Source organism: Sapajus apella, unplaced genomic scaffold (genome assembly GCF_009761245.1).
Source record: "Sapajus apella isolate SASKATOON/1434 unplaced genomic scaffold, GSC_monkey_1.0 scaffold15, whole genome shotgun sequence".
Lineage (NCBI taxonomy): Eukaryota > Metazoa > Chordata > Mammalia > Primates > Cebidae > Sapajus > Sapajus apella.
Window position 1 is genome coordinate 31,868,099 of NW_022436955.1, and position 23,882 is coordinate 31,891,980.

Here is a 23,882-nt window from a genome sequence, read left to right on the forward strand (position 1 = left end):
TTTGAGACGGAGTTTCGCTCTTGCTACCCAGGCTGGAGTGCAATGGCGCGATCTCGGCTCACCGCAACCTCCATCTCCTGGGTTCAGGCAATTCTCCTGCCTCAGCCTCCTGAGTCGCTGGGATTACAGGCACACGCCACCATGCCCAGCTAATTTTTTGTATTTTTAGTAGAGACGGGGTTTCACCATGTTGACCAGGATGGTCTCGATCTCTTGACCTCGTGATCCACCCGCCTCGGCCTCCCAAAGTGCTGGGATTACAGGCTTGAGCCACCGCGCCCGGCCCTTTTTTTTTTTTGTTTTTTTTTTAAACGCTTTTTAAGCCGGGTGTGGTGGCTCATGCCTGTAATCCCAGCACTTTGAGAGGCTGAGGCAGGTGGATCACCTGAAGTCAGGAGTTCGAGACCAGCCTGACCAACATGGAGAAACCCCATCTCTTAGTACTAAAAATACAAAATCAGCTGGGCATGGTGGCGCATGCCTGTAATCCCAGCTACTTGGGAGGCTGAGGCAGGGGAATCACTTGAACCCGGAAGGTAGAGGTTGCAGTGAGCCAAAAGCATGCCATTGCACTCCAGCCTGGGCAACAAGAGTGAAACTCCACCTCAAAACAAAAAAAAAAATTGTTTTTTAAATTATGAAGGTAAGGCTGCACACAGTAACTGACGCCTGTGGGAGGCTGAGGCAGCGGATCACCTGAGATCAGGAGTTTGAGACCAGCCTGGCTAACATGGCAAAACCTCATTTCTACTAAAAATACAAAAATTAGCCAGACATGGTGGTGCAGGCCTGTAATCCCAGCTACTTGGGAGGCTGAGGCAGGAGAAGTGCTTGGACCCATGAGGCGGAGGTTGGCAGGGAGCCAAGATCATGCTGCTGCACTCCAGCCTGGGCAACAGAGCCAGACTCCATCTCAAAAAAAAAAAGTAATATGGGCTGGCAGAGGCCAGGAGAGTAAAACATAAAGCCTCCGTCCACTTTCCCGACAGTTGGGTGTGTCTCCACACAGATTAAAGTTCACATTTTAAAAGGGTGGATGGGACAGCGGTGTTCTTTTTGCCCGACGTCTGCTGGATGTCATACCTTGTACACGTAATGTCCCAACTCTACTTGCAGACCGACTGTGCTGCTTTCCAGAGCCATCGTCCCCTTTACTCTGGTGGCCAGGGGTCAGGGCACCGTGTGGCACTCCCCAGGCAGGTGGCCCCCGAGAGCTGAGCACTGTTGCCCACCTGTGTCTGGTCTCTAGGGACAGCCCCATGCTCACCTTCTCGACTTGCTCTTCGATGCTCGCTGGTTTGTTCTCTTCTGCCTTGTTCCAGCTTCCTCTGCCTGCCAATATCAGTGAAAAGGGTCTTTGGTGACAGTGGGTTCATAGGTCCTGAAAATTTTTGTAAATACTGAAAAGGGCAAATAATAACATATTTAGTTAGCCACCACCCAGATATATACTTGAGATGAAGAAGGAGTATAGAAAAGCTGTGGTTTATATTTTCAGCCCTTTTCTGTACTTGGACATTTTTTTTACAGTGAGCTGCGTTTACCTTTTGAGTTACACAAGCGATTTTGAATATCGTATGAGTATTTGAAGAGGCAAACCATGACGAGCTCCGTGGCATGATGAGTCTTTGTGAGATGTATGACTGCATAGTCTGTTTTTCTTTAAATCTCTCTGAGGTTCTGGATTTTTTTTTTTTTTTTTTTTTTTTTTTTGAGACGGAGTTTCGCTCTTGTTACCCAGGCTAGAGTGCAATGGCACGATCTCGGCTCACCGCAACCTCCGCCTCCCGGGTTCAGGCAATTCTCCTGCCCCAGCCTCCTGAGTAGCTGGGATTACAGGCATGCGCCACCATGCCCAGCTAATTTTTGTATTTTTAGTAGAGACGGGGTTTCACCATGCTGACCAGGATGGTCTCGATCTCTTGACCTCGTGATCCACCCGCCTCGGCCTCCCAAAGTGCTGGGATTCCAGGCGTGAGCCACTATGCTCAGCCGGTTCTGGATTTTTGAATACCCTATAGACTAACATTTCCCAGCCTCTTTTGACTTAGGTGTGATTTTTTTATTTTTTTTTTTACCTCTCCCGTCATGTGTGATCTCTTAAAACGCTTTTAGAAATTTTTTGTTTGTTTGTTTGAGACAGTGTTTCACGCTTGTTGCCCAGGCTGGAGTGCAATGGTGTGATCTCGGCTCACTGCAACCTCTGCCTCTTGGGTTCAAGTGATTCTCCTGCCTCAGCCTCCCGAGTAGTTGGGATTACAGGCATGCGCCACCACACCCAGCTAATTTTTGTATTTTAGCTGGTGAGACGGGGTTTCACCATGTTGGTCAGGCTGGTCTTGAACTCCTGACCTCAGGTGATCTCCCCAACATTGGCCTCCCAAAATGCTGGGATTACAGACATGAGCCACTGTGCCCGGCCTAGAAATTTTAAAAATTACTTTGTCATTTCTGCATTCCCAGAGAAGCAATTTTACTTTCTTTCATGTTTAATTTGGATTGGTACTGTTATTATGTTGTATTAAGTTGGTTTTGATTCAAGCTTAAGTGTTTATGATGTTTAAGGTTAAAATTTTAAATGATGTCAAAGCTAACTGCATGTTAACCTGTTGAAAAAGTTCTTTAAAACCACTTAGATACTGTATGAGATACTTGGTTTTAAACAACGTATGCATGTTGTCTATTCAAAAAAGTACATTTTTAAAAAATGATTCACTCACTAATTGACTTAAACACTTAGGTGCCTTCTATTCTGTGCTGAAAAGTCGAGGTTTCCTTTACTAACCCTGATGTTCTGTTGAAAATGAAGGTTTGTGATGATTATTCGTGAGCAAAGTGTTAAAGCCCATTTAAGTTCCAGAAATATCTTGAAATGCTCTGTGAGAGTTTTGATAAGAGAAATGCAGATTTAGGGAGGAGGCCAAGGGCATCCTGCGTGCACCTGCTGCCTCCCGATGGTCGTTGAGGCTCCTCACTGACGTCTGTTTCAGCCCGAGCGTAGTTACATCCAGTTGCACCTAGAGGAGCCTGGGCCGGGGCTGGGAGCAAGGCTGTGGGGCTTTTCTGGTTTAAGGGAAAGTTAATACTCAGACCGTTGGTGATGCGTGAACTCTCTACAAAGGGACTTTGAAACAGGCTGTTTCCTCCGACCAAGGTGTCCCGGGTGCCTGGCAGCCTCTGGGGAACTGCTGTGTCTGGGCAGGTGCCGCCGCCTGGCTCGGCCTCTCTGGGCTCGTCCTGCCCACCCTTTCAGTACCCACGAGTGGCCAGGCCAGGCCAGGCCTGGGTAAACATGGCCACTGTCCCCCACCCCCACCCCCGCTGCTGCCCTTATGCAGTTAGGCTCTTGTGGACCGTTTCTGATCTCACTTTTGTTTCCATAGGGAACTGTACCTGGGGAATGAATTGTAGGTTTATACACCCTGGAGTGAACGACAAGGGGAACTACTCCCTAATCACCAAAGCCGACCCCTTCCCGCCCAACGGTGCCCCGCCTCTCGGACCTCACCCGCTGATGCCCGCCAACCCTTGGGTGCGTGATGCCTCTTCTTTCATTGTGAGCACATCAGCCAGCTGAGCTTCTGTCTGAATCTCAAGCTTGAGACAAGTCTCTGTGCCTTGTGGAAAAGCCTCAGCACAGGCTCAGCCCCGTTCAGATGCTTCTATGGTCCCAAGTGGAAGCAGGCCTCAGCTTTCCGGGGACGGGTGAGGCTTGCTGGAAGGAGAGTGCCCACTCACAGCTCTGTGGTGTTGATGTTTGTACTGTCTGGTTTCTCTGTACACTTGAAAGTTTTACTTTCTCACCTTCTCCCTTCTCATTTTTCAATAGGGTGGGCCAGTAGTTGATGAAATTTTGCCTCCACCCCCTCCAGAGCCCCCAACAGAGAGTGCCTGGGAACGAGGACTCCGGCATGCAAAGGAGGTAACAGAGTTCAGAAAACCTGACAAGAAAAAGACTTACAAGAGTGGTCCTTGCACAAAACTAGTGTTTCCTGGGTCTAGAGCAGCCACGGGAGGCTCAGGAAAGCCTCTGAAGTTCAGGGGCTGTTTCTGTCGTTTGCTTTGGGTCTTTTGGGTTTTTTTTGCCTGTTTGTTTTTGAGACGGAGTATTGCTCTTATTGCCCAGGCTGGAGTACAATGGCCCAGTCTCAGCTCACTGCAGCCTCCACCTCCCAGGTTCATGCGATTCTCTCCTGCCTCAGCCTCCCAAGTAGCTGGGATTACAGGTGTGCACCACCAGGCCTGGAAGGATAGAAAGTTTTGTCCGCCTCAGAGGCAGCAGCCCAGTAGGCCAGGGAGTCCCGTCCAGGGCATACCCTCTGTCTTCAGGTGGCTGGATCAGCACTGCACCACACCCCGGCTGGCGCTGCCCAAGAGCACAGAGGCAGTCTGCAGCCACTCCGGGAAAGCCTGGTGAGGCTGCCCCCGCTGCCCCTGCAGGGTCCATGCCCCAGGCTCCTGAGACTCTGTCCGCTCCTTTGGAGAGAAGCTGGGGCTTTCTGGCCCCGTCACTGCACATTCCCTCCTTCTGGGCCCACTTTGGCCCCAGTATGTGAGCCTAAGCTCTGGAAGCCGGTCTCCCGGCACCCAACCCTGCGTCCTCATTTTCCTGGCCGGCCTCTCTGCTGGGAGATGACAGACAAGACGTCCTCACTTCCTCGGCATGTCACCTCCTTCTCTCTGAGACTCTGAGTGACTGGGGCCCCCTGGGTTCAGCCCCAAGGGTAGTTGAAGGAAGTGATGAGCACCTCACGTGGGCACATGGAGGCCAGGGGCAGCTATTGGTGTAGAGACGGGCACAGACTGCCCTCCTCCCCTAAAAGATGCCCGCACCGTGTCCGCCCCTCGCCGCGAGCACTGCAGCACGCAGCTCCTGCTTTTACGGGGCAGCTGCATGGGGTGGGGCAGCTCCCTCCGTGTCTCTAACAGCAGCGCCAGTATTCCGCCTCCCTGTTGACTTCTTTCTTCTTACAACGGTAGGTTTTAAAAAAAGCAACTATCCGAAAAGAACAGGAGCCTGATTTTGAAGAGAAAAGGTTTACGGTGACCATTGGCGAAGACGAACGGGAATTTGACAAAGAAAATGAAGTTTTTCGAGATTGGAATTCTCGGCTCCCGAGAGATGTCAGAGACACAGTGTAAGGAATGGCCTTGCCTGCCCCTCCCTTTCCTCCCCGGGTGTGGCTGTGCTCCCGAGAGGGCAGCCATGCGCAGGCCCCAGGGTGTGCTCCTCGGGGCCCAGCGCCTCTCGCTGGGGTCACGGAAACATTCCCAGGATCAGTCTGGCGCGGTTCTCACAGGCAGCTGATCTCAGGTTTTTGCTTCTAGGAGGGAAGCGTTACGGCTCTGAGCTCTGGGAGTTTTTGCAGCTGTCCTTGAGGCCTCAGGAGCCCCACAAGTCTGTGTTCCTGTCTTCTCTCCCCACCCCACATTACTCAGGAGCTGGGAGCACAGCAGTGCTTCTCTTCACTGGCCGTGCTGTCTTCACCGCTCCTCCTCCGAGGCGTTTAGGGCTGGTACCTTTTTTCGAGATGGAGTCTTGTTCTGTTGCCCAGGCTGGAGTGCAGTCATACGATCTCTGCTCACTGCAACCTCTGCCTCCCAGGTTCAATCGGTTCTCCTGCCTCTGCCTCCCGAGGAGCTGGGATTACAGGCGTGAGCCTCCGTGCCGGGCTCATTTATGGTTGATCTTTAAAAATCCCTTACAGAAGAAGTGCCTGGGGTTGAAGGGTAGAAGTCAGATCTTTGTGTGGCATACAAAATGCTGCTTTCCTCTGCCTGTGGATGGACGGTGAGCCTCAGGACAGAGAGCTGGATTATAATTCGGTCAAATCTGAATTGGAGCTGCATTTTGCTGAGGCTTGAGCAACCCTGTACATTCCTGGTTGCTAGCAGGGAATCATGATGACTGATTTCTGTCTGGAAGGATAATAAAAGATGCACAAAAAGGAAGGCATGCAGGGCTCGCGCTCCAGGATTCAGTCCTGTTGACTTGGCCCTGCGAGGCCCTTCTCAGTCCTTGCCGCGAGCAGATTCCCCTGGGCTTTCTGCCTGCAGAAGTTGCGGGAGGAAGCTCCAGCGGCCCCCACCTACCCCAGCAGTGACAACTCAAGATTGAAGGGATAGGTACTTAAAGACTTGGTTAAAACATGTACATTTTCTAATTAAATCGCGTGTGGAATGTCAGATCACAGTAAGGAGGGAGCATTTGAGTGAGAACTCTGTAGGATCATCAGGGGGTCTCCTGAAGCTCTGGAGGGCTTCGTTTTTGGTTAGTTTGTTTAGCTGTGGATATTGTCTTTCCTGCCTCACAGCTCCTGCGCACAGAGCACTCTGTCAATGTGTGGGGAAGGATGGATTTTAGAGCCTGGGCGTGATCCTTGACACTCTGTTCCAGTTTCCCTGGCTGCAGCAGGGACCTGAAAACTGCCTGCTTGGGAAGGGTTCAGCAGGTCTCAGGTTTTGTGCCTCTGTGTGTGTTTCGCATGTCGGTGTTGGTGGCAGAAACAGGTGTCTCCCATCCTGGCACCAGGTGACAAAAGCTGGCTCTTGGCCCCCCCAGCTTCTCTCCCAGGAGCTGGTATCTACACTGCAGGACCCCTAAATTTTAAAGCCTCAGCAGTCAGGGCTAAAAGGTTTCATTGGTGTCTGAGAGCCAGGCTTCTCCTTGTGTTTGTTTTGTTTGTTTTTATATAACGGTCTCTGTGCTTGTTACAGTTAACCTGGGGCCTTTTGTGCCAGGCCTCATCCCAGACCTGGTGAGTCTAGACCTCTGGGAACAGGATTAGGGTGCTTGTGTCACAGTGGCGAGGTGCCCTGGCTGTTTCTGATAGACACGGTGGGGAGAACTGTCAGCCAGGGTTCTGCCAGGAGGGTGGAGGCCACACCATGTGGGTGGCCATTTAATTAGAAAATGTACATGTTTTAACCAAGTCTTTAAATACTGTCACCAAGAGCGTCTAAGGGAAAGGTCAGTCCTCCAGGTGGCTGCAGAGGAAGACACAGTGAGTAGAGGAACCCAGTGCGGCTGGGCTGCCGGGACCCAGAGGGAGGGAAGGAGCTGTGCTGCAAGTGCAGGCGTCCTGGTGTGTGCCGTTGGCAGGAGTGGGTCCCCTTGTCACCTGCCTTCTCGGTCCCGCCCATGCCCACACCTTGTAGGGTGTGCAGGAGGGTGGCTCGCAGCCCAGTTAGCAGTCGGGCTCCAGGGCCGTCACGGCACAGAAGGCCAAACCAGCAGCACCCACGTTTTGGGATCCTGCGTGACAGGCTTCGCGTCCGGTGCTCCTGACCTGTTTTGGGTCATAGCAGGCCGAGGTCAGGCCCGTGTCCCTCCCGCACAGGTGAGGAGAGTGCAGCCTGGATTGATGTCTGTGACCTGTTGTGATGCCTTGACCTCGGCCACCTGTGCCCCCAGCAGTGTGTTAGAGGTCAGGTTCTTAGGCCCCACCCCAGACAGACTGAGTCTAAAGCTCCAGGGAGAGCTGGGCCAGTGGTTTGTTTTAACAAGCCCTCTCCTGCATAGTAAAGTTTGAGAATCATTGATTTGCGGTAATTCCAGGAACACAGACCCTTGAAGATACCACATTATTTTATCCCCTAATGTTGAGGGTTTCCGTTTGTTGGTTTTTTGAGGTGAGGTCTTGCTGTGTTTGTCAGGTTGATCTCAAACTCCTGGACTCAACCGTTGCTCCCGCCCGAACCTCCTGAGTTGCTGGGAGTACAGATGTTAGCCACCTGCTGTGGAGTTTTGCAAGCACTTGTCACATAGAGGCGGCTTCACACAGGCAGGCTGGGGTGGCTGCAGGCTGGGGTGGCTGCAGGGTGGGGTGGCTGCAGGGTGGGGTGGCTGCAGGCTGGGGTGGCTGCAGGCTGGGGTGGCTGCAGGCTGGGGTGGCTGCAGGGTGGCGCTCCCTGCACTTCACTGTAGACACCCGTTCAGGCAGTCTTGGAGAAACAGCCTGTGACATGGTATACGGACAAGAACATTCCTTTTTCTCTATATCTTTTTTGGAATTAAAAAAATCAACTAACAGGATCACTTAGTAAAAATAATACTTTGCAGCCGTGCACGGTAGCTCACGCCTGTAATCCTAGCACTTCGGGAGGCCGAGGCAGGCGGATTGCCGAGCTCAGGAGTTCGAGACCAGCTTGGGCAGCACAGTGAAACCCTGTCTCTGCTAAAATACAAAAGAAATTAGCCGTGCATGGCAGCATGCACCTGTAGTCCCAGCACCTCGGGAGGCTGAGTCAGGAGAATTGCTTGAACCTGGGGAGGCAGAGGTGAACCGGGATCGCACCACTGCACTCCAGCCTGGGGGTCAGCGCAAGGCTCTATCTCTTAAGAATAGTAATAGTAATATTTGTCTAGACAGATGCATCCTGATTCACAGCTTAAAATGTTCCTTTTCTACCACCTCGGGACTTTGTTCAGGTACCATCTGACTTATAAAACCTCACATATTGGCTGGGTATAGTGGCTCATTCCTGTAATCCTAGTGTTATGGGAGGTCGAGGCGATCAGATCAATTCAGATTGACTGAGCTCAGGAGTTGGAGACCAGCCTGGGCAGCATGGCCAAACCTATCTCTACAAAATATACGAACATTAGTTGGGTGTGGTGGCACGTGCCTGTAGTTCCGGCTACTCAAGAGGCTGAGGTGGGAGAATCTCCTGAGCCCGAGAGTTGGAGGTTGCCACGACAGATGGCACCACTGCACTCCAGCCTGGACAGCAGAGAGAGACTCTTTCTCCAAAACACCCTCACACATGTAAGACATTAAGAAATGTCATCTCTGCTTAGGGCTGCCAGGAATGCTGTGCCCAGAATAGTTTACAAGTCTGATAGGGACATGTGGCCCAAAAGATACAGGGGCCCTCTAGGGTGCACAGGCTGTCACCTGTGACAAATGTGGTCATCAGTAGTGGCTCCACTGTGAACAGAGTTTCTGATCAGATCAGAGTCAGCCTGTCAGGCCACAGCCAGGGCCGTGGACTGGGCCCCTGCCAAATCCCCAAACGTCCCCAGCATAGAAAGTGGTGTGGTGCCGGTGTGATAGAGGTGGGGTGCAGGCTACTGTTCTTTGGAGTATGATGTCAGGGTGGGGTACAGAGAAGCCAGAACAGTAACTTTCAGAAAGGGAGTGGGTGAGCACTTCCTTCACCCCAGACGCTTAACTGAGAGAGTGGCAGTGGATTCCACCTGGATCTGCTGGTGCCCTGCAGGGAAGCCCCCTGAGTCAGCAGGGTGGGAGGGTTAGGCTCCCTGGAGAGTGACACAGGGAGGACTCCACATGGGTGAGCCCACAGCCCCACAGACTCTGAGGGCAGGTGGCTGTACGGGTGCCCAGGTGCCTGTACATGCCTTTGAGGACCTCGTCCCCTGCCTTCACTTTCAGTGGCTAGCATTGCAACAGGAAGGTGGGCACCAGCCAGACCACGCCGGGTTTGGGTGGTAACAAGAGGCAGCAGGGGGCTACATCGCTGCTCCCTTTTCAAGCTGCCTGGGACCCTCTTCCTCACCTTGGATCTCTGCAGTGGGCAGGGGCGCATGAGCATCTGACTCCTGCCTTTGCAACCCTCCACCTGGGTTGAGGTCTGTGCAAGTTCAACCTGAATTGTGCAAGTTGCATTTCATTGTGTAATATGGCAGAACCCTTCAGTTACAAGTGGCATTGGACGTTTTAGCACTTTTTCTAGTACCTTTTTTTTTTTTTTTTTTTGAGACGGAGTTTCGCTCTTGTTACCCACGCTGGAGTGCAATGGCGCGACCTCGGATCACCGCAACCTCCGCCTCCTGGGTTCAGGCAATTCTCCTGCCTCAGCCTCCTGAGTAGCTGGGGTTACAGGCACGCGCCACCATGCCCAGCTAATTTTTTGTATTTTTAGTAGAGACGGGGTTTCACCATGTTGACCAGGATGGTCTCGATCTCTTGACCTCGTGATCCACCCGCCTCGGCCTCCCACAGTGCTGGGATTACAGGCTTGAGCCACCGTTCTAGTACTTTTTGAACCCAGTTTCCTTGCCATTGAAATGAAATGGTTAAACAAAGTGATCTCTAAGCTCCAAACTTGTAATTCTTACACGTTCTCTATTTGCTAGACTTTTCACCTGCCATGCCTCTCCCTGGGCGGGACCGTGGGCAGAAACCGCCATCTACGCCTGGCGGGTATGTCCAGTGGTCCCCTCTCAGCCAGGAACTTGTGCCCTCCTCTCCAGCGTGGAGGAGCTCCTCTCCACGTGCCAGGGCTGAGTCTGACACTGCTCAGACCTCTGGGGACACGGGGCCTCTGGAGCGCAGCATGCTGTGAACGGGACACTGTTGATGGTTGGTGAAGCAGTGACTGCTGAAGGAGCCATGAGCCTCCCTCCTGCTGTGAGCCAGCTTTACCCAATCTTGCTTGACCACAGAACCCTTTCTTCAGAAGGCTCATTCACATTTTGGTTCCCTAAAACATAGTTTGGGAAGTGTTTGTGCAGACCATGGTACCGCTCAGTAGTATTTATTTTTAAATTGAATTAAACAAAGACCCTTCCAAATTCATTTCCAGAGTGTTTCAGGATTTCTCAAGGTGGCACTGGAGAGTCCATTGTTAGCATGGTTGCAGGTGCCGGTGGCATGCTGTGCTTGACACACTCTCTAGAACACATGCTGCTGAGCAGATGGTTCTGAGGCAGCCGCACTGAGGAAGTGCTATGTGCCTCATTCCTGACCGCTCACCTGCAACTTCCAGAAAGCCTGCAGGAAAGAGGCCTTTTCATTCCACTTAAACAGTTTCCCAAGAAAAAATCTGCTGGCACAGACCTCTTGTCAGAGAGCACACACCCTCACACTCATTTTGGGATAGGCTTTTCTGCCTTTTATTTTTTCCCTGTCAAAGGAGAAGTCTGTGTCTCAAGGAGCTCATTTTCTCCCCCTTTTTTTTTCTTTTCTTTCTTTTCTTGTGTGTGTGTGGTTTTCTGTTTTTTGTTTTTGTTTTTTTAGATGGAGTTTCACTCTTGTTGCCTAGGCTGGAATGCAGTGGCACCATTTTGGCCTCCAGCTGCTGGGCTTAAGTGACTCTCCTGCCTCAGCCTCCCAAATAGCTGAGATTGCAGGCGCCTGCCACCACACCTGGCTAATTTTTTATATTTTTAAGTAGAGACGGGGTTTCACTATGTTGGCCAGGCTGGTCTCAAACTCCTGACCTCAGGTGATCCACCCACCTTGGCCTCTCGGAGTGCTGGGATTACAGATGTGAGCCACTGCACCCAGCCTTGTTTTTTCTTTTTTTGAGACAGCATCTGGCTCTGTTGCTCACACTGGAGTCCGGCGGTGCAATCATGGCTCCCTTCATTCTCAGCCTCCTGGGTTCACACAATCCTCCTGCCTCAGCCTCCCAAGTAGCTGGGGCCACAGGCATGTGCCACCAGACCTGCGTAATTGTTGTACCTTTTGTAGAGATGGGGTCTCACATGTTATCCAGGCTTCCTCTTCGTTTTTATGTAGCATGATGTCATGTTACCACAGATCTCTACAAAAGTTTACTGATTGTTATAATGTTATTTGAGTAGTGTGCACATTAGATTGTTTGAATGCTGTCTGGCTGAAGCCCTGTCCTTGGGGAGAGCCAGTTTTAGGCCATGTGGACAGTCAAGGTAGCCTCGAGGGTGCTAGTGACCACCTGTGGCTGGAGCCACCTCAAGCCATGATGCCTCAGGTTCCCACCCAGTCTGCCCAAAGCAGAGAGTTGGCCTGGGGCTGAAACGTTCCCTGGACGGCATCCAGGGACCTTCTGTTGCTAGTGTATACTTTGTTTTCTCAACTCCGCAGGAAAGGAGATGCAGAGTCGTGGACCCCACCAGGAATTTAGAGCAGAACCCATCACCCTGTGCGCAGGCAGGAAAAGAGCCTGACCTTCCCAGCGGCTGGACAGTTGTCCCCTCCCTGTTCAGTGAAGAATCCCCTTTGCCCCTGAGATGGCACCCCCCTGGGTGTACCTGGATCCGTGTCTGGACCTCCTTCCTCCTTCCTCTGGCCTCTGGTTTTCATGTGCTGCGATGGCACTGCTTGAGTTATACAGGCTTTTTAGGATGCTTCATGTCTCAGAGGGCGTGTCTTTTCATTTCTAGGGTTTTCTTGGCTGGTCTTGGGGTCCAGTTTTTCATGTGAACTTGGGTGTCAGCTTGTCTAGCTCCGTAAAGAAGCCCAGCACATTGGGAGGCCGAGGCGGGCGGATCACAAGGTCAAGAGATCGAGACCATCCTGGCCAACATGGTGAACCCCATCTCTACTAAAAATACAAAAATTAGCTGAGCGTGGTGGCGTGCACCTGTAGTCACAGCTACTCGGGAGGCTGAGGCAGGAGAATTGCTTGAACCCGGGAGGCAGAGGTTGCAGTGAGCCGAGATTCTGCCACTGCACTCCAGCCTGGTGACAGAGTGAGACTCTGTCTCAAAAAAAAAAAAAAAAAAAAAGCTCAGTGGTGTTTTTCCTGGGATTGTGTTATGTTTCTGAGTCAGCGTAGGAAGGACTGACTTGTGGGCGATACCAGGCTGCCCTCTCCAAGTGCCAGGGGTGCCTTCTGATTCATTCACACGTGCTTGTGTCTCTCAGGATTCAGCTCTGCACATTTCTCGTGAAATGGGTTAATATTTTATTCCTAAGTATTTTTTTCTCCTTTCTTGCTATTGTAATTACAGTTTTCTCCATCTGCTTCCTAACTGGTTATAATCTGTGTCTGTGAAGACATCTGATTTCCATGTTACTTTCTTATCCTCTCCCTTTCCAAGTTCCTTTTTTCCTTGTTTGAATTGGCTTTATCAAGTCTCTGGGTTCTTCAGGTACACTATCGTATCATTTCGCAAACCCGCGGTGGCTTTGCCCCTTGTTTCATGTTCCTGTGCCTCTGGTGGGCTCCCTCCCCCTTGTTTCGTGTTCCTGTGCCTCTGGTGGGCTCCCCTTGTCCGGTCAGCTGGTGCCTCCGCACAGCAGAGGTGGTCGTGGAGCTTCCTGGGGGAGCTTCTCCTGTTTCCCCAGAGTAAGGTGCTAGTTTTCACTCTAAAGTGTGTAAATATATTTTTATCATACTAAGGTATCAATTCCTCCTAAGTATTTTTTTCAGAAAGGCTATTTTTGTCAAACATGTTTTTGTGACTCGTGAATAGAATCCTGTGACTTCAGGTCTGCTACTGCATGAGTTTGTGAACGGATTTCCTCATCATGGGCTAACCTTGCTCTCCTGGAGCAAATCCCACTGAGTCGTGGTCTGTTGCTTTCTGCCCCTAGCGTGTCGTGCGGTATTTTTGCGCCCGTGCTCCTAAGTGATGAGTTATCTTTCATTGGCTCTTTCCAGACTGGAGCCTTATGCGGACCCTTATTACGACTATGACATTGAGCGGTTCTGGCGTGGCGGCCAGTATGAGAACTTCAGGGTGCAGTATACAGAAACAGAGCCGTATCATAATTACCGAGTAAGTATGACTTAAATATCCAGCTGTCAGTTTCACGAGCTGTTCATTCAAGTGACCCCTTTTTATTTGTAGGACTTCATATGAGTTTATATAGTTAGCACAATGTACCAGTTTCAAAACCTGATTGGTTGTTACAGAGAGCGAATTCAGAGCCAGTGATTGAACTAATGGCCAACAAGGACTTCCTGAAATCTGGTTCTTGCTATGGTTTTGGGGGTTTTTGTTTTGTTTTGTTTTGTTGTTTTATTTTTGAGACAGGTTCTCATTCCGTCACCCAGGCTGCAGTGCGGTGGTGCAGTCTCGGCTCAGTGCAGCCTCTACTTCTGCGCTCAAGCAATCCTCCAACCTCAGCCTCCCAAATAGCTGGAACCAACAGCATGCACCACCATGCCCAGCTAATTTTTTGTATTTTTGTAGAGATGGGGTTCTACCATGTTGCCCAAGCTGGTCTTAAACTTCTGACTCAAGTGATACACCCACCTCGGCCTCCCAGAGTGCTGGGAACACAGACGTGAGCCACTGTGCCCAGCCTGGTTTGGTGTTTTTTGTTTGGTATGTTTTTTTTTTTTTTTGAGACAGAGTCTCACACTGTCACCTGGGCTGGAGTGTAGTGATCTTGTGATATCAGCTCACTGCATCCTCCTCCTGGGTTCAAGCGATTCTCCTGCCTCTGCCTCCCGAGTAGCTGGGATTACAGGTGTCCGCCACCACACCCGGCTGATTTTTTGTATTTGGGGTTTCACTGTGTTGACCAGGCTGGTCTCTAACTCCTGACCTTGTGATCTACTCACCTCGGCCTCCCAGAGTGCTGGGATTACAGGCATGAGCCACCACGCCCGACTCAGCCTGGTCTTTAAAATGAGATTTGCCAGTACACTTACTGGTGCCTGTTTCCACGGGCATGTGTCTCCCCTGCCTGGGCGCGTCACTCTTCTCCGCCCCTGAGTGACCCTGTTTAGGATGTGACGCCTGTTCACGTCTTCTCCAGCCAGCTTGGTAGGTGTGTTCTCAACGGGCCAGCTGTACCTCACTGCTCTCATTCAAGACTGGTCTATGTTGAGACTGCCTCCCTAGTCGATCTGCGCCTCAGAGTTTAGCATATTGATGAATTATGTGCTTCAGCCTGTGACTTCCTCATCTTGGCCATTAGGGTGATTTGACGAAGTTGCTGCAGAGAACGGTCAGTTAGAAGCAGCTGGGTAGTTCCTATGCTGTGACTGTGGGGACAGTCGTGAGCTTTCAGGGCCAGGTGCAGCTGTCTCCTCAGGAGCCCAGCAGGGTGAGCTCAGAGAGAGGGCCCCGTAGTGTCAGAAGAGTTCCCCTGCTCAATCCTCTCCTGCCCCGTCTCTCCAGAGAGCGGCTTCCTCATTGCAGGTGGGCTGCAGGGTCCTGTTCCCTACCCCTGGGCAGGGCACCCTGGAAGCCCCAGGAGTCCCTTTCCACTGGGTTCCTCTCTGCTGTGTCTAAGGGACGGGCAGCAGGGAGGCCAGGGGTGCACTCTGCATCTCCCCAGCAGTGGCCTCAAGCCTGAAACCTGTCAGGTGCACTGTGATTGGACTTTATTCAGTTTTAACTTCGAATATTAGAGCACATGAATGAATAAGAGCAGAGGAAAGTTGTTCCAGAGGCAGTGCATGCACACTGCCTGGCTGCACCCGCCCAGGACAAGCCTGCAACTCCTGTGTGTGGATGCTCCATCTCTCCAGAGAGCAGAACGCCGTCTTTCCCAATGCATGCTGGGCTGTGACTGCAGAATTGGTGCCTTGAGTTAGTCTAGAATTGGCGGTTGGAATGATTTCACTCCTAATTGATGCTCGCTCTGGTTTGGCATCTGACCCGGTTTTAACACTGTGTTTTAAGGAGAGGGTTGGGAACGAGATCCCCACCGGAGGGTGCTCCTGATCCTGCCTCCCTCTCGGCAAGGTAGACTTGCCGCCTCTGTACTCCACCACACAGAGTGGCACACTTGGCGCGCAGAGTGACATAGTGCTGTGCACCTGGCATTTTGTGTGGTCCGTGGGGTGCAGGTGTGATCTGTTACATGGACGAACCTCGTGGTGGTACAGTCAGGGCTTTCAGTGCTTCTGCCACCTGAATAACGCACTGCGTCCCCATGTGTTTGGCTTTTTAACAAAGGAAAGGGAGCGAGAGCGAGAGAGAGAGAACAGACAGCGTGAACGTGAGCGGGAGCGGGAGCGGGACCGCGAGCGGGAGCGCCGGCAGAGGGAACGCGAGCGTGAGCGGGAGCGCGAGCGCGACAAGGAGCGGCAGCGGAGGAAGGAGGAGTGGGAGCGCGAGCGCGCCAAGCGGGATGAGAAGGACCGGCAGCACCGAGGCGACCGCGACCGGGAGAAGGAGCGGGAGAAGGAAAAGGGGAAGCCCAAGCCCCGCTCCCCGCAGCCACCAAGGTAGACCCGAGTTCCTGAAGGCCAGGGGTGTTGGGGGAGGTCCGGCCTGCAGCTCTGTACCTGGTCCCCTCCGCCCCCGCTTCCCCTCTGCTGCCCACTGCTCTAGAGCCCAGGGGACCAGTGCAGTCCCATGCCCCGAGCCCATAGTCCCCAGACCCAAAGCTCTCCGACTCAGGGCCTTTCTGTAAAACTCCAAGGCGGTGACATCTGCCCTGAGCCCCTGGGACATTGTTATTCTAGGTGATCTCACTGACGTGAAAATGCATACAGTCCAAACATCAGTGTGTTTTGATTAGTTGGCACTGCCCTTCTGTGGTGTGCACATTTCATAACGTACACCTGGGCACCATGTTCCTGTCCTCAGGAGGGTTCTGAATTCCAAAGTGCGCCTGGCCCCCAGAGCTCGGGACTGGGCTCAAGTGCTGCAGGGCATCCACGTTGCCAGCCAGGGTGAGGCGCTCCAGCAGCCAGAACGGAGGGGAGCCCCAGGCCAACTGCCATTCCCTTCACAGAGTGGGTGCCTTGGGTGCAGAATGATGCCTGCTGCCAGCTGCTGGCACAGCCAAGACTCATGAGACAGGCAGGCACTGGCACTCAGGACAGCCCTTTTTTCCCCCTCAGATACACTTGACTACTAGCTGAATGGATGGGCCTCAGTGGACATTACAGAACTGGATGATATTTTGTGTGTGTTTTTACAGCTTTGTTGCAACATAATTCACGTACTATGCAACATACCCATTTAAAGCGTACAGTTCAGTGGTTTCTAGAATATTCACAGAGTTGTGCCGCCATCATCACTGTCAATTTGAGAACACTTTTGTCTCCCAGAATGAAACCTGTGGTGGCTCACACATGTACCCCTCATGGGAGGCTGAGACAAGTGGATTGCTTGAAGCCTGGAGTTTGAGACCAGCATGGGCAGCAAAGCAAAACAAGACCCCGTCTCTGTTTAAAAAACAGCTGGACGTGGTGGCATGAGCCTTTGGTCCCAGCTACTCAGGAGGCCAAGGCTGGAGGATTACCGGATCACACAGATGTTACAGCCGCCATGATCTACAGTCGTGCCACTGTACTCCAGCCTGGTTGACAGAGCAAGACCCCTTATTGAAAAAAATAACAATAATAATAAAATAATTTCTTTTTTTTTTTTTTTGGAGATAGAGTCTCACTCTGCCACCCAGGCGTCTCCTGCCTTAGCCTCCTGAGTAGCTGGGATTACAGGCGTGCACCACTACCAGGCCCTGCTAATTTTTATATTTTCAGTAGAGACGGGGTTTCACCATGTTGGTCTGGCTGGTCTTGAACTCCTGACCTCATGATCCTCCCACCTCAGCCTCCCAAAGTGTTAGGATTACAGGCGTGAGCCACTGCTCCTGGCTAGTTTAAAAAAAAAAAAAAAAAAAAAAAAACTAGGCTGGGCACCGTGGCTCATACTTGTAATCTCAGAATTTTGGAAGGCCAAGGTGGACAGATTGCTTGAGCTCAAGAGTTGGAGACCAGTCTGGCCAACATGGCCAAACCCTGTCTCTACAAAAAATACAAAAAATTAGCTGGGCATGGTGGCGTGCACCTGTGGTCCCAGCTACTCAGGAGGCTGGTATGAGAGCCCAGGAGGTTGAGGTTGCACCACTGCACTGCAGCCTGGGAGATAAGAGTGAGACTGTCTCAAAAGAAGCAGCAGCAGCCTTGTGCCTGTTAGTGGTCACTCTCCACTTTTCCCACGCTTGCCGTCTCGTAGCGGCCACAGCCTGCTTTGTGTCTCTAGGGATCCGCTCGTTCTGCATGTTTTGTAGAAACAGAAGTTCGTAATCTGTGGTCTTTTGTAACTGGCCTCCTTTACTTAGAGCATTTTCAGCATTCATCCAGGCTGCAGCACAGCCGAGTGCTTCATTCCTACGTGGACACACCGCGTGCTGTTGATCCGTTCGTCTGTTGATGGCCGTTAGGTTGTTTGCACCTTCTAGCTGTTGCGAATATGAATTTGTGTGCAAGTTTTTGTGTGACAAGTTTTTTCTTGGGCATTTGCCTTGGTGTGGAATTGCTAGATCATGTGGCCATTCTATGTTTAACTCGTTGAGAATCCCCCAGATTGTCGTGCACAGCAGCTGCACCTTTTACATTCCCACTGGCGGTGGTTAAGGGCTCCATTTCTCCACATCCGTGTCTGCGCCTGTCTTTTTGAGGATGGGTGTCTCGGCAGGTGTGGTGTCACCTGCTGAGGAGATGTACATTTCTGTGATGACGACGATAACGAGACTGTCTTTTCCTGTGCTTACGGCCATTTGTGTACCTTCTTTGGAGAAACGCCTGTTCAGATCCTTTGCTCATGTCTTACTTTGTTTTTTATTATTGAGCGGTAAGAGTTCTTTATGTATTCCAGATACAAGTCTCTTATCAGATACATGATGTGCAATTCCAATTACTGTTTTTAATTTGTTGCTTATGCTTTTGGTGTCATGTAAGATACCATTGCCTAATCCATGGTCATGAAGATTTACTGCTGTGTTTTTTCTTAAGAGTTTATCCTTTTAGCTCTTACACATAGGTCTTTGATCCAGCCTAGGTGACAGAGTGAGACCCTGTCTTGAAAAAAAAAGAGGGGTGGAGTGGGGGCGAGGATGAGAGCATGAACATGGCTGTGTCGTAGGGTCGGTTCCTGTCGGCGTCTCCATAGGGGAAATGCAAGGAGGGGATCAAGGCAGTTCCTTCCAAGGCCCGTAGACCGCAGGCACATTCTGCTTGCCTTGGCTCTCATACACCTCCACATTTCGGCCTGCACCTGCTGGTAACGCTGGACTCTGCCAGGCCTGCAGGTGTGGGCAGCTTCATGGCAGGAGCCAGCGGTGGCCACACTTAGCAGAGCCACAGTTCTCACGCTCCCCTCCAGAGACCTGGCAGCCATCAGGACCTGCGACTGTGGCTCTGGAAGGATTTGCTGTCCACCACGGGACAAAAACCAGTCCCTCGTTCTTATCGTCTTGTCCATGTGACTGGACGATGCCCTCTCTCGTGTACAGTTGTGCAAAAGTCGTAAACACTTTTCTCAGTGTCACCTCTCAGGCAGGGCTTTGCAGTCTTTTGTTTCAAGGTCATTCATGGTTGTAGCTGGGTGCTTGGCTGGTGGCAAGTGCCAATTTTGCCCGTTGGCATTCTCCAGCTCACAGTGAATTGACTTCCTTAAATGTGCTGCATTTTGTCATACTTCCCTAATGTTAGGCAAAGCCTGTTCTTCTTTTTTTTTTTTTTTTTGAGACGGAGTTTCGCTCTTGTTACCCAGGCTGGAGTGCAATGGCGCGATCTCGGCTCACCGCAACCTCCGCCTCCTGGGTTCAGGCAATTCTCCTGCCTCAGCCTCCCGAGTAGCCGGGACAACATGCACGCACCACCATGCCCAGCTAATGTTTTGTATTTTTAGTAGAGACGGGGTTTCACCATGTTGACCAGGATGGTCTCGATCTCTTGACCTCGTGATCCACCCGCCTCGGCCTCCCAAAGTGCTGGGATTACAGGCTTGAGCCACCGCGCCTGGCGCAAAGCCTGTTCTTAAAGAACATTCAGAATAAGTGAAACATTTCCGATGTTTTTAATCCTTTTACGTTACAGTAATCTTTAAGTTATTTTGAAGTTGACGTGGTCAGCCAAGCAGGGAACCTGGCCTTGGCCTTGATACTGTGCTTTGTCTTCTTCGGCCTTTCAAGCCCTTTTTGGATAGAAGCCGTTCCCCCGCAGCACACAGCATTTCCAGTGTGGACTCAGCCCAAGGCTGTGTTCCCCCCGTGCCAGGGTGAGGCCTGGCACCCCATGCACACAGCCTTAGCCGTTCCTCTGCCTGGACCGGCTACCTCCCACCTCCTCCAGGGTTTTGCTCAGATTCCTCTGCACAGGGAGGTCTGCCCATGCCCTCCTGCTTGCCAGCCTGCTTTCTTGTTGCTCATGGCCCACGGTGCCACAGCCGCAATGTTAGCATGTCCTTAGTGGTGGTCATCTGGAGCCCTAGCAGGCGGCCCTGGGGTACCCCTGTCTGCCCTGCTCCCGATGCAGTCTCCGTGTCTATCACAGAGCCCCACGCAGGCTGCTGCTCACTCACGTTTGTCAGTGAGTTTTGGATTTGGTAGCAGCCTGCATTTTCACCTGCATTTCATAATTGATTGATACAGGGTTGATAAAATTGCAGATTGATTTCTACAGACAACCAGCTTAGTCTGCTTTCCAGATTCACAAAGTGGGGGTTTTCATGCCAGCCCAGATCCTTGGTTTTATCACGGAAAGGCCGTGATGACTAGGTGGAAGGGGCACTCCGCTGTATGGCTCTGGGTTCATGAGTCAGTCAGCACATCCACTTTGGTGGCTTACGGGAACACATGGTTGGCCACAGACCCCCCTCCCCAGCCCCTAGTCACATACCCCGCTTGTTTCCAAGGAGCCAGGGGACTCTTCTCAGTCAAGTGACTGTACTTGCAACTCAGGGATGCTTTCTGTGTACAAGGATGTGCTTTTGGGGTACGTGTTAGAGGGCAGCCATGCCTAAGGTCACCGTGTTCCTCGCTGTGGCCCTCGCGTTGGTGACTCAGATTCGAGGGCAGAATCCCGCCTGCCGTGCTCTGTGTCCAGCGTGCTAGCCTCCCCAGGAGAAAGGGGTAGCTCTGCCAGCACAGCTGTCGGGCAGCAGGTAGCCATCGCCAGCCCCCAAGTCCTCGGCTTCACAGACAGAGGAGTCTTACTGTGGGGACGCGACTGGGAGGTGCTCAGGCGCTCTGGCGTGATCTGGGCTCACAGCTAGTGGTCAGGAAGCTCTGTAGTAAATGAGTTCTTCCTAAAATTAAACAGCCTCTCTCACCAAACTGAGCCTAGCCACTGTCCCACCAGTTTCTGATCTGGTTTATCTCCCCTCTGTTAAGCTCACATCCCCTTTGTTTCCTTCCTGAAGCACCAGCTTGTGCTCCTGTGGCTACCCTCAACCCCTCTCCCAGCTGCCGGCAGCAGGGCTAAAGTTCTCTGTGCCGCTTGCTCTGGATTCAGCCCGGCTTCCGGGTGCTAGGGAGTCTCCAGCCTTGGCTTCGATCACCTTCTCGGGAGCCTTGCCAAGCCTGCTATCTGCCTGGAGGACAAGGGTTTCCCCAGAGCAGAATTTCCAGCCAGTGCTCCTGCTTCCTTCTCCCTTATCAGCCAGAACTGGCCTGGCTGCTTTTTCAGGAGCAGCCAGATTTCCCTTGCAGGAATACACATATTGAATGGGTGGGCCTTTGACAGGTTGGGATTTTTTTATTTTCTTGGGGGAGAGAGTCTCGCTCTGTCGCCCAGGCTAGAGTGCAGTGACGATCTTGACTCACTACAACCTCCGCCTCCCCGGTCCAGGCTCAAGCAGTTATCCTGCCTCAGCCTCTCGAGTAGCTAGGATTGCAGGTGCGTGCCACCATGCCCAGCTAATTTTTGTATTTTTACTAGAGATGGGGCCTCACCATGTGTCCAGGCTGTTCTTGAACTCTTTACTTCAGGTGATCCACCTGCCTCAGCCTCCCAAAGTGCTGGGATTACTGGCATGAGCCAGCGCACCCAGCCTGCTTGGGAATTTTTAATTACCAGGTGGACAGAAAGAACTTTTCTCACCTAAAATAGGAGGAAGGCGACAGGATTTTACCCAGAGAGCCACGTGGGAGGATCCTGCCTTCAGCTACGAAGCAGAGCAACAGTGAAGGGCTCGGCGGTGTCTGGCGTGCTTGCACTGGGGCTGGGCCTTGCAGGGCAGCACCTTCATGAAGGGCAGTCACTTTTCTGTTGATTCTACAGCACACCACGAGCTCATTACACCAGACACTTCACCACCCCCAGCGGAGGGGGTGCAGTTGTGCAGCGGGGGGAGCAAGAGCAAGCCACTGTCTGGTGTGGTGGGTGTCCTGGGTAGAGGTGAGGGCCTCCCTCAGGAAGGAGAATCCTGAGCCCGGACAGGAAATGCTGACCTGAGCCATCTGATGGCCAGCACTCTGTCCTTTGGGGAGCCCTTTCTTTCCTTATCTCCAGCCTAACACCCCTCTTTCCTTAGGTTCTCTCTCACCTGCCTAAGCTGTTTGCCCGTGGGAGTCACTGGCGAGCTCTTCCCTGTCAGGAGCTCTGGCAGGCCTTCCCGACCAGCTTCCCCTGGGCCTGTGGCTGGAGGCCGGATTGCTGTGTTTGGGTCTTGTGCCACTCTCTCTGTCCTGGCGTGCCTTTGAGGCTTGCCCACTGCTGCATCGTGGCTATTTTAAAATGATTAGAGCAGAGCCTTTCAGCCAGTTCTATCCAGTGCATCTGTAGAGCTGGGGGAGGTCCGTTGTGTGAAACCTACTTCTCATCTGTCTAGCCAGGCCAGTGGGTGTGTCAGTGTCACAGCCGAGACATTTCACGACCATGTTCTTTAGCCAGTCAGTGTCCTTAGAAAGGTAAACACTAATGGGGCCTTCCAGCCGGAGATGTCTGGGCTGCCCGTGGTTTTTTCTGCCTCTGGCATGTTTGCATTGGTGGTACAGCTGACCTTTGCCCCTTAGAGAGTCTCTTGCAGCCTTGAACGAGGAATGGGAGCCAGATGATAGTGTGGTGCCGTGTGCTGCAGGCAAGGCCGCTTCCTCAGTCAGAAGTTGCTGGAAGGGTTTTTCCCTCTGGTTGGAAGTGTTCATGTAAATTCCCCATCTGTCCTAGCCCAGCTTGGAAGCAGGCCTTCCTGACTGGGCCATCCCTGAAGAGCGTTCTCAGCCCACACTCGCTCCCTCCATGCAGGCCCCCAGTTGTGAAGCAGCTGAGCCGCACATGGTAGGCTGTCCTGGGGCATCTGTGTTGTGTGTTTTGCCTTTGTTTATTTTGTATCTGCCTGGTTTTTCCAAGTCTCATCAGGATGTCCCCTGGGGTGGTGTCCTTTGCTAAGAGAAGGCCACATGCCCCAGGTCCCTGGGCTGTGGAAAGACTTTGCTCAGCCTTGCTTTCTGCCGCAGCCTTGGGGCCTGGATACTCGCGATCAAAGCGCCACGGAGACACTGCCCAGTTGTCCCAGCCCCTTTGCCCCCATTACAGCCTGTTAGCACCATAGGAGTAAGGTCACGAGTACAGTGGTCAGAGGTGCTGGCCGGCACCAGGACTCCAGGGCACCACAGCCTGAGCCCAGCTCTCTCATCGTGGTTCCCATGGCAGCCAGGTCCTTTGGCTGGGTGTGGTAGCTGATGCCTTAATCCCAGCACTTAGGTAGGCCGAGTCGGCGATCCTGGCCAGCATGGATCACCTGAGGTTGGGAGTTGGAGTCTAGCTGGCCAACATGGTGAAACCTGGTCTGTACTAAAAATATAAAAATTAGCCAGGCGTGGTGGCGTTCACCTATAATTCCAGCTACTCAGGAGGCCGAGGCAGGAAAATCACTTGATCCCAGGAGGCATAGGTTGCAGTGAGCCGACACTATGCTTCAGCCTGGTTGACAGAGCCAGACTCTGTCTCAAAGAAAAAAAAAAATAAATTAGAAGATTCCTGAGGGCATGTAGGAGTTAACGGTATTAAATGGTTTTATTTACAGAAATAGAAAAATCCCTAAATAACATTTGAGATGTGTTCTGTAATAAGTGCGAGACACAATGATTTTGGAAAGTTTGAGAAACTTTCTAAGCAGTAAAGGGAGCCTGAGGAAGATGGCCAGCTTGGAGCTGTTTCCCAGCTCCGGCTGTGCCTCTCGGACCTGACGAGCCTGGCCTTCCTCCCCGAGCATCACGTGAACATTTCCCACATGGAGCTTTCGCGGTGAGCCCTCGCTCAGCCATGCCTCCCAGGACCCCTCCCGCTGGAGCTGACCCCCGCAGCGGTGCGCACACCACTGAAGCCGTCTTTCACGGTTTGGGCCCCCACCCTAGGTCTGGGGAAAGACAGCAGCTGGGGTGTAGTTCATTTATATTTGGTTCTCAGAATCCACAGATGTGACTTACAACATAGCGATTCCCAGACTCACCCAATTCTTGTGCCATTTGCATAAGGTTTTTTTTTTTTTTTTTTTTTTTTTTTTTTTTTTTTTT

At 52.1% G+C, this 23,882-nt stretch overlaps 1 protein-coding gene across 3 annotated transcripts in view; it reads left to right on the forward strand.

The window, feature by feature from the left end:
• Nucleotides 1-23,882, forward strand: part of ZC3H18 (zinc finger CCCH-type containing 18) — a 67,189-nt gene that overhangs the window by 27,913 nt on the left and 15,394 nt on the right. For all 3 annotated transcript variants that reach the window (XM_032284662.1, XM_032284663.1, XM_032284664.1), the window contains 5 exons: nt 3,384-3,532; nt 3,830-3,922; nt 4,981-5,138; nt 13,333-13,450; nt 15,587-15,858. In XM_032284662.1, coding sequence (XP_032140553.1) covers nt 3,384-3,532; nt 3,830-3,922; nt 4,981-5,138; nt 13,333-13,450; nt 15,587-15,858 — 790 coding nt within the window. The remainder of the gene's footprint in view (nt 1-3,383; nt 3,533-3,829; nt 3,923-4,980; nt 5,139-13,332; nt 13,451-15,586; nt 15,859-23,882) is intronic.